This window comes from Nicotiana tomentosiformis, chromosome 4 (assembly GCF_000390325.3).
Source record: "Nicotiana tomentosiformis chromosome 4, ASM39032v3, whole genome shotgun sequence".
Classification (NCBI taxonomy): domain Eukaryota; kingdom Viridiplantae; phylum Streptophyta; class Magnoliopsida; order Solanales; family Solanaceae; genus Nicotiana; species Nicotiana tomentosiformis.
The window spans coordinates 1991731-2005119 of record NC_090815.1 but is presented as its reverse complement, the minus strand read 5'-3'; the positions used below and the strand labels follow the sequence as shown (position 1 = coordinate 2005119).

General features: G+C 41.3%; 1 protein-coding gene across 1 annotated transcript; it reads right to left on the bottom strand.

The window, feature by feature from the left end:
- Positions 1-25: 25 nt before the first annotated feature.
- On the bottom strand, positions 26-3545 carry LOC104093662 (UDP-URONIC ACID TRANSPORTER 1-like). Its single transcript, XM_009599449.4, has 4 exons — positions 2860-3545; positions 2027-2130; positions 949-1177; positions 26-451 (listed from the first exon to the last, which is right to left on the bottom strand). The coding sequence occupies exons 1-4, from the start codon at positions 3394-3396 to the stop codon at positions 305-307; spliced, it is 1017 nt and encodes a 338-aa protein (XP_009597744.1). The 5' UTR covers positions 3397-3545; the 3' UTR covers positions 26-304.
- Positions 3546-13389: the final 9844 nt, after the last annotated feature.

The following is a 13389-nucleotide window of genomic DNA, read 5'->3' as shown; positions in this document are numbered from 1 at the left end:
AACTGAGACAAATGGACAAATAACATAGCATAACTGCAAAAAGATATCAAATAAGACATTGAATTACTTCAATGTAATAACATCAAGAGTTTGATACACATCCATACATCCTAACATCTGGATGTAAAGAATGCAGCTGATGAATGAGAACAATCCCCTGACTACCAACCCCTTTTCTATATCCTATCTGTCTATGCGCTACAACATTGCAGTGTAATCTGTTTTAAGTCTACGATGTCTCTAAACTTCAAGAAACAAAAAGTATGGGGCTTCGTTGGAGAAGAAACAAAGGCCGAATGTCAGCTTATTTGTATCTTCTTTTGGCTTCTCCATAAGCAACAACCCCCATCACAGTCATTGTGTAGCCCGCAATTCCAATAAAAGTTACAGGATTTCGGAAAAGAAGTATCGATATAACAACCGCCACAGCGCCTTTTGCATTTCCTAGGACCTACAGAAGTTGACAGAGTATGAAGATGATTAGGACGAGTCAAAAGCAATGGATACCACTATTTACTGTGTATATTGAAGTAAAATTGCATGAATAATTTCGGAGAAACTACTTACTTCTCGTGTTAGAACAACAACAACAAAAAAAATAAAAATCCAGCATAATCCCACGAGTGGGTCTGGGGAGGGTAGCGTGTACGCAGACCTTACCCCTACCTTGAGGGTAGAGAGGATGTTTCCGATAGAGGCCCGACTCAAGAAATCTGGTGTTAGAACTATTTCAGAAAATTAATTGGTTGTGACCCAATATTGAACTCCATTTTATTGCATATTTAACAATATACATAAGGATTTGTTTTAATAAGTAAACTACAGGGGCAATGCTAGGTTCAGGCGAGGGTGTTTAATTTGAATCCGCGAACACTCTGCAAATTAGAGCAAAATCAATTTTGTTTTGGTTATATATGAACTATCAAATGCACTGGTATGCTTAGTCACCTGGAGTGTCAACGCACTGGTATGCTTTGTCACCAAAAAGTTCAGCAAATTGGCTCCATATGCCATCGCCGAATTGACCAAAATAAGTAGGCCAAGGTATCTATGTTCTGTTGCAAGTGTCGTAGTAACATCTATCACATTGGGCTCCATTACGAGTGTCGCAGGCAACAAAACTAGAATGGCAATCGGTGACATGTAAAGCAGCAGATTCATTGAGTTCAACTTTTCCCTGTAAAGAGAAGGCAGGTTAGAATGAGCTGGTAAAAAGTATCAGTAAAACAAATGCATGAGATAATAACTTCATCAACCAAATACACACGTCACAGGCCTAATTCCTAAATATTTTAACGCTTCAGAGATGACTGGTAAAGGTTTGGAGTAAAAGATGAATCTTAATCTATAATCAAATACAACAACAGCATACCCAGTATTATCCCACACCGTGGGGTCTAGGGAGGGTAGTGTGTACGCAGACCTTACCCCTACCTTGTGAGGATAGAGAGGTTGTTTCCAATAGACCCTCGGCTCAGGAAAAATCTGTATAATCAGATATAAATACCAAAATCTGTATTCTCTTCAATACCATCTTTAGCCAACTCACAAATTAAGAATGGAGAAAAAAAATGACCAAACTTGAAAAAGCGAAGTAGCAAAAGACTAGCAACAACAACAACAAAAAACCCAGTGAAATCTCACAAGTGGGGTCTGGGGAGGTGTGTGTACGCAAACCTTGCCCCTACCTTGTGAAGGTAAAGAGGTTGTTTCCGAAAGACCCTCGGCTCAAGAACAGTGAAAATGAAGCAATAGACAAACAATAGCAACGAAGTAGCAAAAGACTAAAGAAGTAGAAAAAGTTGGAAGAAGAAAGATTGTTTAAATGTTGAATTATATTTGCAGTATTATCACCAACACCAACCAAAAACACAAAAGAATGTGCAGTACTGAAACAAAGAAATGACATAAACATACACCAGAAGGAAATCGGCGCACCCTGTCAACATATACTGTCTCTTATCCTGGTAATTCTATTCTAAAAGAGCAACATCGGCGCAGATGTTTAGGAAAGCAAAATACTTACCCTTCAGAGGAAAGAAGGATGCCCTGAAGAACAGACTTAAACGCTCTAGCAGCAGTTGCACCTATACACATGATGAATCCATAAAGGTGGAAGCTAGGCTCGCCCTGTCATCAATCCACATACTTGTCAGTCCATTAGGAAAAGCTGATCATGTACTTAAATTGCTAATAAAGAGGTATATTATGTAGTTACCAATAATTTAAATTATAAAAGCAGTTGAAATTTTTTTGACGTGATGCCACAACTAACTTTCATGATAGCCTATTCATCACACAACTCTGACTATAATATTAACTTTCACATTCCATGAACAAGAACAAAAGTGTCATTACAGCTATGTTGCTCAAATCTCCAGAAAATGCTGCTCTACTGTGTCAGTTCCTCCAAAAATGAATAACGTTTGGAGGATCCGACACACACCCGGCGGCATTTTTGAAGGATCCGAGCAACATAGATTCCAAGTCACCTTCTTTGAATAACATCAATACAGACTTCAACCAAGTAATATTTTGTTCAAAAAGGCATAATCTTTATTATCCCAACCCCGAGGGAGGGGTAGGGTAATCACAAGCATTGTTACTGCTACAAATTCTCAGATCTAACAAATTTACACTAGCAAGAGTTAACCTTCAAAGATTTTTTTTTAAAAATGTTAAACAACCAAAGATTTCTCAAGATCCCAAAAAGCTCATAATTAGATTTCTCTTTCTTCAAAAATTTAAATCAAGAACAGATCAAACCAAACAAAGCACAAAACTAACACAAAGATTAACATTTGATCCAAAATTAAAGATTCAAACTTTAAGTAAAAAATATTTAATTTATAAACATACCCCACTTGCAATAACAACACCAGCAACCACTGGAACAAGACAACCATAAGTAATCCAAGCTTCCCTCTTCAGTGTTATCAAATAAGCAAACAATGCAGTGAAAAATGGTGTGGTAGCACCCACAGCTTGATTAAATGAAACAGGCAAATACCTTAAAGAAATATTACCACCTACTACAGACCCACAAAAGACAATACTAAGTGTAGCAATTCTAAAAAACTGGGATCTTGATTTAATCCTTTGAAAAGGTACAATCTTTAAGAAAACAATTGAGACATAACTAAGAACAGCACAAGCTGACATATGACACATAGTAAGGAAAATTGGGAAAGAGAAACCATGATTGGAAAGTAAGAGTTTGTTTAAAAGGAGGACACCAATATTTGATGAGTACCAGAAAATTATAAGTGAGGTAATGAAAAGAGCTTGTTTTTCTGATTGTGTTGTGGACATTGTTATGGTAATGGTAAAGGGGGGTGGTGGGTTGGTGTTGGATTTTGAGTTATAAGGAAAAGAGAAGGTTGTTGTTTCATTCATGGAATTGGAAGGTTTGATGTGAATGTGTAGTTTGTATTTGTGTTTTCTTGGTTTTTGTTGTGACGTGATTTAATTTTGTGTAAAAGGGGTGGCTTTGGTTTGATTTGTGACTTCTTTTGTGTGTTTGGGAACTGTTGTAGGGATGTGTGAAGCTGAAAGTAATTGAGAATATAATTTGTCATTTTGTGACTTCTGTCCTTCCCTCTCCTCACCCTAGACATTCCTAAAAAATAATTATTTTTTAACGGATAAAATTGTTTTACATGTTATCATGTCACGATTTCGAACAGTGAAAACAGTCTCTTACAGAAATGTATGGTAAGACTGTATACGATAGATACTTGTGGTCCAGACATTGCGCATAGCGAGAGCTTAGTTTACTGAATTACCCTTTTACGTGATATTTGAAATTTTATCATTAATTCAAATTTGAGTCGTGTATAACTCATCAAGGAAGAAGGCTTCTAATCAAGAGTTCTTTTTTTTATTATTGTATACGGTCGAAATAGATTTCGGCCTTCCTACGTTCGATCGAGTTCGAGTGTTAAGAAGTCGGAATGAGATTTTGGGAGTGAGCTCTGAGGTCTGTACTAACGAACCTCGAGCCCGAAGGTCGCTCGAGGATGCGGCTCGATAATCCTATCGAGCCCGTGACTGAATCGATCCGCAAGGCACTGCTTCGAGGTCGGAAATGCGCGACACCCATCTCGAAGGTCGAACTCGATCCAAGACCGAAGGGCCCGACCCAGTAACGAGTTCGAGCTAGTATCGAGCTCACAGACAAGAGCCGTTGCAACCATACCAACAAAGAGAATCTTGGCGGGAATCAAGGAAGAGACAAGTCATCATGGGTCTTCCACTACATGTTTTATTTTATTGTTTTTTGGTAATGACCCTCTTCTATAAAAGGGGGAATCCTTGTAAGCTAGGAAGGTGGAACATAAAAAAAAGATCACTTCCTCTAGATATTGATAGTAATCCCCTTGTGATTGTTTTACTTATTCATTCTTTTTGCTTATTATTTTCGTTCTTATAGTCAACAATACACATATTTTCATTTCTCTACGCGATTTATATCAAATTGTATCGCATATCCTTAGAACCATCCACAAATCTAACGTTATCCGATTTTTTCGGTAAACAGTTTGGCGCCCACCGTGGGGCTAAGGGTAACAGTGATCGTTTGATATAAACCTAAAGTACACGCCAGTTTGCAACTTCAAATCAGCAATGGCTTCACCTATCGACCACGAAGCCGGCCTTCAAGATGAAACCAACAACTTGGCACCCAGGACCGGAAGGCCACTCGATGAAGGCGCAGAGGCTCAAATCGAAGCACCCGAAATTCGAGCCGAAGTATCATCAGATGTCAATTCAAAAATACCTCTAGAGGCGAATAAGCGTTCCGAACTGGAAAAGAGCATTCAGGGTGGTACTCGATCCGTAGCTCGAGACACCCATAACGTGGAAGAGATCGGAGTCAACTTACGGATGATCTTCGAGATGTTACAAGCCCAGCAAATAGCGATAGCTCAGTTGCAGAACCAAACTCAGGTACAAAGCAGGCCGGAGCCCAATCCGCTTCGAGAAGTCACCCACAGAACGGAACCAGCCATAGAGAAGCCAAATGAGCAAGAATCGGGGACTACTCCCGAAATTACTAAATTGCTCGAGGAACTCACAAAACGAGTCGAAGCCAACGATAAAAAAGTAGAAACATATAATTCCAGGGTCGACCAGATCCCGGGGGCTCCACCAATGATAAAAGGGCTAGATTTGAAAATTTTCATTCAAAAGCCTTTTCCCTCGAGTGCAGCCCCAAAACCAATCCCCAAAAAATTCTGTATGCCCGAAATACCCAAATATAACGGAACGACCGACCCCAACGAGCACATCACTTCTTACACGTGTGCCATTAAGGGCAATGATTTGGAAGATGATGAGATCGAATCTGTATTATTAAAAAAATTCGGTGAAACTCTGTCAAAATGGGCAATGATATGGTATCATAATTTACCATCTAACTCCATTGATTCTTTTGCTATGCATGCAGATTGCTTCATAAAAGCACATGCCGGAGCCATAAAGGTCGAAACCAGAAAGTCGGACATGTTCAAGGTAATGCAAAAAGATAACGAGATGCTAAGGGAGTTCGTAGCTCGTTTTCAAATGGAACGAATGGATCTGCCACCAGTCACAGACGAGTGGGTTGTTCAAGCTTTCACTCAAGGTCTAAATGAGCGGAGCTCGAGGGCTTCGCGGCGGCTGAGGCAAAATCTGATCGAGTACCCAGCTATTACTTGGACCGATGTGCACAATCGATATCAATCCAAAATAAGAATCGAAAATGACCAGTTGACTTCTAGGACCATCACGAAAAAGCAAAAGTCGACCAGAGATCGATACCAGCCATATAGCAGAAACGATACTACTACTGAGTATCTGTGGCCTCTTTAAAATCAACCTCGTACACAGGGAGGTTTTATCATTGAACGCATCTGTGATGATTATCAAGTTCGGTGCAAAGGAAATTACTTCGTTATTTCATGACAAACAGTGTCTCAACGGGAAGCGTTGTAAGGGCCAAACGGTCAAAACGAACCATGCTTATATAGTTGGCCCGAGCCCTGACGCAAAACATGAACCCATGTATAATAACCTGCAAAGAAAGCTCTCCTCATTACCGATATTCTATGTTCAAGATTTATTATGCAAACAGGATCGAGTTCGAATCATTTACTCGATTGCCAAGCCTATGGGCTACCTTTATTTCGAGTTCGAGCAATCACTCACTCGACCATTAAGCCTACGGGCTACTTTGACTATTACGCCTACGGGCTACATTGCATCGAGTTCGAATCATTCACTCGATTGCCAAGCCTACAGGCTACCTTTATTTCGAGTTCGAACAATCACTCACTCGAACATTAAGCCTACGGGCTACTTTAACTATTACGCCTACGGGCTACATTGCATCGAGTTCGAATCATTCACTCGATTGCCAAGCCTACGGGCTACCTTTGTTTTGAGTTCGAGCAATCACTCACTCGACCATTAAGCCTGCGGGCTACTTTAACTATTACGCCTACGGGCTATATTGCATCGAGTTCGAATCATTCACTCGATTGCCAAGCCTACGGGCTACCTTTATTTCGAGTTCGAGCAATCACTCACTCGACCATTAAGCCTACGGGCTACTTTAACTATTACGCCTACGGGCTACATTGCATCAAGTTCGAATCATTCACTCGATTGCCAAGCCTATGGGCTACCTTTATTTCGAGTTCGAGCAATCACTCACTCGACCATTAAGCCTACGGGCTACTTTAACTATTATGCCTACGGGCTACATTGCATCGAGTTCGAATCATTCACTCGATTGCCAAGACTACGGGCTACTTTAACTATTACGCCTACGGGCTACATTGCATCGAGTTCGAATCATTCACTCGATTGCCAAGCCTACGGGCTACCTTTATTTCGAGTTTGAGCAATCACTCACTCGACCATTAAGCCTACGGGCTACTTTAACTATTACGCTTACGGGCTACATTGCATCGAGTTCGAATCATTCACTCGATTGCTAAGCCTACGGGCTACCTTTATTTCGAGTTCGAGCAATCACTCACTCGACCATTAAGCCTACGGGCTACTTTAACTATTACGCCTACGGGCTACATTGCATCGAGTTCGAATCATTCACTCGATTGCCAAGCCTACGGGCTACCTTTATTTCTAGTTCGAGCAATCACTCACTCGACTATTAAGCCTACGGGCTACTTTAACTATTACGCATACGGGCTACATTGCATCGAGTTTGAATCATTCGCTCGATTGCCAAGCCTACGAGCCACCTTTATTTTGAGTTCGAGCAATCACTCACTCGACCATTAAGCCTACGAGCTACTTTAACTATTACGCCTGCGGGCTATATTGCATCAAGTTCGAATCATTCACTCGACTGCTAAGCCTACGGGCTACCTTTATTTTGAGTTCGAGCCATCACTCGCTCGACTATTACGCCTACGGGCTACATTATTTCGAGCAAAACTACTCATTTCTTCGAATTAAAACAAACACTTGACTATTTAAGCTGAAGGACGCTCGAGCCCGATAAAGCAAAGGGGACTACCCACAACAGAGATTTAAATTCAAACTGTCTATTTAGTTTGAGAGGCCATTTTTCTTCAAAAAAGAAGAAGAAAGATTTGTATTTACAAAATATTTTGTACAGAAGCGGCGAAAACGCCATCAGAAGTTATCCGATTCAAAGCATGTTGGACCTCGTTGAAAAGATAGGAAGCCCCTCCGCATTCATCACTAATTGATCTTCTCCGATCACCAAAGACCGAAGGTAACTGGCAATTCCCACCGGGGAAGAAAAAATTCGGGTATCCTCGATAAAGTCGGGGATTATAAAGACACATAAGATGATCGAGTATTACATACGTCATGGTCGGGATCGATAAAAATATCAGTGTATAACTGATCGAGCTGCTGGGAAATCATATCGTTTCTCGCCACATCCTTTTCCGAGAAACGAGGGGACTATCTATATACGGTCGAAATAGATTTCGGCCTTCCTACGTTCGATCGAGTTCGAGTGTTAAGAAGTCGGAATGAGATTTTGGGAGTGAGCTCTGAGGTCTGTACTAACGAACCTCGAGCCCGAAGGTCGCTCGAGGATGCGGCTCGATAATCCTATCGAGCCCGTGACTGAATCGATCCGCAAGGCACTGCTTCGAGGTCAGAAATGCGCGACACCCATCTCGAAGGTCGAACTCGATCCAAGACCGAAGGGCCCGACCCAGTAACGAGTTCGAGCTAGTATCGAGCTCACAGACAAGAGCCGTTGCAACCATACCAACAAAGAGAATCTTGACGGGAATCAAGGAAGAGACAAGTCATCATGGGTCTTCCACTACATGTTTTATTTTATTGTTTTTTGGTAATGACCCTCTTCTATAAAAGGGGGAATCCTTGTAAGCTAGGAAGGTGGAACATAAAAAAAAGATCACTTCCTCTTGATATTGATAGTAATCCCCTTGTGATTGTTTTACTTATTCATTCTTTTTGCTTATTATTTTCGTTCTTATAGTCAACAATACACATATTTTCATTTCTCTACGCGATTTATATCAAATTGTATCGCATATCCTTAGAACCATCCACAAATCTAACGTTATCCGATTTTTTCGGTAAACAGTTTGGCGCCCACCGTGGGGCTAAGGGTAACAGTGATCGTTTGATATAAACCTAAAGTACACGCCAGTTTGCAACTTCAAATCAGCAATGGCTTCACCTATCGACCACGAAGCCGGCCTTCAAGATGAAACCAACAACTTGGCACCCAGGACCGGAAGGCCACTCGATGAAGGCGCAGAGGCTCGAATCGAAGCACCCGAAATTCGAGCCGAAGTATAATCAGATGTCAATTCAAAAATACCTCTAGAGGCGAATAAGCGTTCCGAACTGGAAAAGAGCATTCAGGGTGGTACTCGATCCGTAGCTCGAGACACCCATAACGTGGAAGAGATCGGAGTCAGCTTACGGATGATCTTCGAGATGTTACAAGCCCAGCAAATAGCGATAGCTCAGTTGCAGAACCAAACTCAGGTACAAAGCAGGCCGGAGCCCAATCCGCTTCGAGAAGTCACCCACAGAACGGAACCAGCCATAGAGAAGCCAAATGAGCAAGAATCGGGGACTACTCCCGAAATTACTAAATTGCTCGAGGAACTCACAAAACGAGTCGAAGCCAACGATAAAAAAGTAGAAACATATAATTCCAGGGTCGACCAGATCCCGGGGGCTCCACCAATGATAAAAGGGCTAGATTTGAAAATTTTCATTCAAAAGCCTTTTCCCTCGAGTGCAGCCCCAAAACCAATCCCCAAAAAATTCTGTATGCCCGAAATACCCAAATATAACGGAACGACCGACCCCAACGAGCACATCACTTCTTACACGTGTGCCATTAAGGGCAATGATTTGGAAGATGATGAGATCGAATCTGTATTATTAAAAAAATTCGGTGAAACTCTGTCAAAATGGGCAATGATATGGTATCATAATTTACCATCTAACTCCATTGATTCTTTTGCTATGCATGCAGATTGCTTCGTAAAAGCACATGCCGGAGCCATAAAGGTCGAAACCAGAAAGTCGGACATGTTCAAGGTAATGCAAAAAGATAACGAGATGCTAAGGGAGTTCGTAGCTCGTTTTCAAATGGAACGAATGGATCTGCCACCAGTCACAGACGAGTGGGTTGTTCAAGCTTTCACTCAAGGTCTAAATGAGCGGAGCTCGAGGGCTTCGCGGCGGCTGAGGCAAAATCTGATCGAGTACCCAGCTATTACTTGGACCGATGTGCACAATCGATATCAATCCAAAATAAGAATCGAAAATGACCAGTTGACTTCTAGGACCATCACGAAAAAGCAAAAGTCGACCAGAGATCGATACCAGCCATATAGCAGAAACGATACTACTACTGAGTATCTGTGGCCTCTTTAAAATCAACCTCGTACACAGGGAGGTTTTATCATTGAACGCATCTGTGATGATTATCAAGTTCGGTGCAAAGGAAATTACTTCGTTATTTCATGACAAACAGTGTCTCAACGGGAAGCGTTGTAAGGGCCAAACGGTCAAAACGAACCATGCTTATATAGTTGGCCCGAGCCCTGACGCAAAACATGAACCCATGTATAATAACCTGCAAAGAAAGCTCTCCTCATTACCGATATTCTATGTTCAAGATTTATTATGCAAACAGGATCGAGTTCGAATCATTTACTCGATTGCCAAGCCTATGGGCTACCTTTATTTCGAGTTCGAGCAATCACTCACTCGACCATTAAGCCTACGGGCTACTTTGACTATTACGCCTACGGGCTACATTGCATCGAGTTCGAATCATTCACTCGATTGCCAAGCCTACAGGCTACCTTTATTTCGAGTTCGAACAATCACTCACTCGAACATTAAGCCTACGGGCTACTTTAACTATTACGCCTACGGGCTACATTGCATCGAGTTCGAATCATTCACTCGATTGCCAAGCCTACGGGCTACCTTTGTTTTGAGTTCGAGCAATCACTCACTCGACCATTAAGCCTGCGGGCTACTTTAACTATTACGCCTACGGGCTATATTGCATCGAGATCGAATCATTCACTCGATTGCCAAGCCTACGGGCTACCTTTATTTCGAGTTCGAGCAATCACTCACTCGACCATTAAGCCTACGGGCTACTTTAACTATTACGCCTACGGGCTACATTGCATCAAGTTCGAATCATTCACTCGATTGCCAAGCCTATGGGCTACCTTTATTTCGAGTTCGAGCAATCACTCACTCGACCATTAAGCCTACGGGCTACTTTAACTATTATGCCTACGGGCTACATTGCATCGAGTTCGAATCATTCACTCGATTGCCAAGACTACGGGCTACTTTAACTATTACGCCTACGGGCTACATTGCATCGAGTTCGAATCATTCACTCGATTGCCAAGCCTACGGGCTACCTTTATTTTGAGTTTGAGCAATCACTCACTCGACCATTAAGCCTACGGGCTACTTTAACTATTACGCTTACGGGCTACATTGCATCGAGTTCGAATCATTCACTCGATTGCTAAGCCTACGGGCTACCTTTATTTCGAGTTCGAGCAATCACTCACTCGACCATTAAGCCTACGGGCTACTTTAACTATTACGCCTACGGGCTACATTGCATCAAGTTCGAATCATTCACTCGATTGCCAAGCCTATGGGCTACCTTTATTTCTAGTTCGAGCAATCACTCACTCGACTATTAAGCCTACGGGCTACTTTAACTATTACGCATACGGGCTACATTGCATCGAGTTTGAATCATTCGCTCGATTGCCAAGCCTACGAGCCACCTTTATTTTGAGTTCGAGCAATCACTCACTCGACCATTAAGCCTACGAGCTACTTTAACTATTACGCCTGCGGGCTATATTGCATCAAGTTCGAATCATTCACTCGACTGCTAAGCCTACGGGCTACCTTTATTTTGAGTTCGAGCCATCACTCGCTCGACTATTACGCCTACGGGCTACATTATTTCGAGCAAAACTACTCATTTCTTCGAATTAAAACAAACACTTGACTATTTAAGCTGAAGGACGCTCGAGCCCGATAAAGCAAAGGGGACTACCCACAACAGAGATTTAAATTCAAACTGTCTATTTAGTTTGAGAGGCCATTTTTCTTCAAAAAAGAAGAAGAAAGATTTGTATTTACAAAAAATTTTGTACAGAAGCGGCGAAAACGCCATCAGAAGTTATCCGATTCAAAGCATGTTGGACCTCGTTGAAAAGATAGGAAGCCCCTCCGCATTCATCACTAATTGATCTTCTCCGATCACCAAAGACCGAAGGTAACTGGCAATTCCCACCGGGGAAGAAAAAATTCGGGTATCCTCGATAAAGTCGGGGATTATAAAGACACATAAGATGATCGAGTATTACATACGTCATGGTCGGGATCGATAAAAATATCAGTGTATAACTGATCGAGCTGCTGGGAAATCATATCGTTTCTCGCCACATCCTTTTCCGAGAAACGAGGGGACTATCTATATACGGTCGAAATAGATTTCGGCCTTCCTACGTTCGATCGAGTTCGAGTGTTAAGAAGTCGGAATGAGATTTTGGGAGTGAGCTCTGAGGTCTGTACTAACGAACCTCGAGCCCGAAGGTCGCTCGAGGAGGCGACTCGATAATCCTATCGAGCCCGTGACTGAATCGATCCGCAAGGCACTGCTTCGAGGTCGGAAATGCGCGACACCCATCTCGAAGGTCGAACTCGATCCAAGACCGAAGGGCCCGACCCAGTAACGAGTTCGAGCTAGTATCGAGCTCACAGACAAGAGCCGTTGCAACCATACCAACAAAGAGAATCTTGGCGGGAATCAAGGAAGAGACAAGTCATCATGGGTCTTCCACTACATGTTTTATTTTATTGTTTTTTGGTAATGACCCTCTTCTATAAAAGGGGGAATCCTTGTAAGCTAGGAAGGTGGAACATAAAAAAAAGATCACTTCCTCTAGATATTGATAGTAATCCCCTTGTGATTGTTTTACTTATTCATTCTTTTTGCTTATTATTTTCGTTCTTATAGTCAACAATACACATATTTTCATTTCTCTACGCGATTTATATCAAATTATATCGCATATCCTTAGAACCATCCACAAATCTAACGTTATCCGATTTTTCCGGTAAATAATTATCCGAGCTGGAATATAAAACTTATGGAAGGATCATATCTATTTCATCACATTCTTTTGATGATTATGATTATTCCGTACATGTATTAATATCCATAAATATACATCAACAAAGAGGGCGGCATAATAGTTGGAACTTCCCAATCTTAATTAGCCAAACAGTGAACTTTGAGCATCGAATAGTTAAACAAAATAATAAATAAATAATACTCTCTTCGTTTCAATTTATGTGAATCTATTTGATTGAGCACGAAATTTAAGAAAAGAGAGAAGACTTTTGAACTTGTGGTGTAAAATGAGTCACATATATTTTGTGTGGCTATAAATCATTGCATAAAGATAAATTATTTCCAAATAAGGAAAGAGTTGATTCATTTTGACACGGACTAAAAAGAAAATAAGTTCACATAAATTGAAACGGAGGGAGTATAATTTTATTTGTCAAACTTAGACAGATAAGAATAAATCATATCTTTGGCTGCTTATGAGAACATGCTATTTAGGGGTGGTTTGGTCGAGAAACAAGTTATCCCATGATTAATTATTCCGGGGTTACTTATCCTTAGATTAGTTATCTTACCTTCTCATAGGGATTACAATACTGAGATAACTAATCCCGAGATTAATTATACCATGATTTTATCTCAACCAAATGTGAGATAAACTCATCTCAAATTTAATCTCATGATAAATTATCTCTAATCAATCACACCAAACGAGTCGT

Bases quoted from the DNA above. Each gene is read 5' to 3' on its own strand.
- LOC104093662 (XM_009599449.4), bottom strand. From the start codon at position 3,396: ATGAATGAAACAACAACCTTCTCTTTTCCTTATAACTCAAAATCCAAC. The intron at 2,131-2,859 runs GTATGTTTATAA...GATTGATGACAG, and splicing joins GTGTTGTTATTGCAAGTGGG to GGCGAGCCTAGCTTCCACCT. The intron at 1,178-2,026 runs GTAAGTATTTTG...TTCTCTTTACAG, and splicing joins ATCCTTCTTTCCTCTGAAGG to GGAAAAGTTGAACTCAATGA.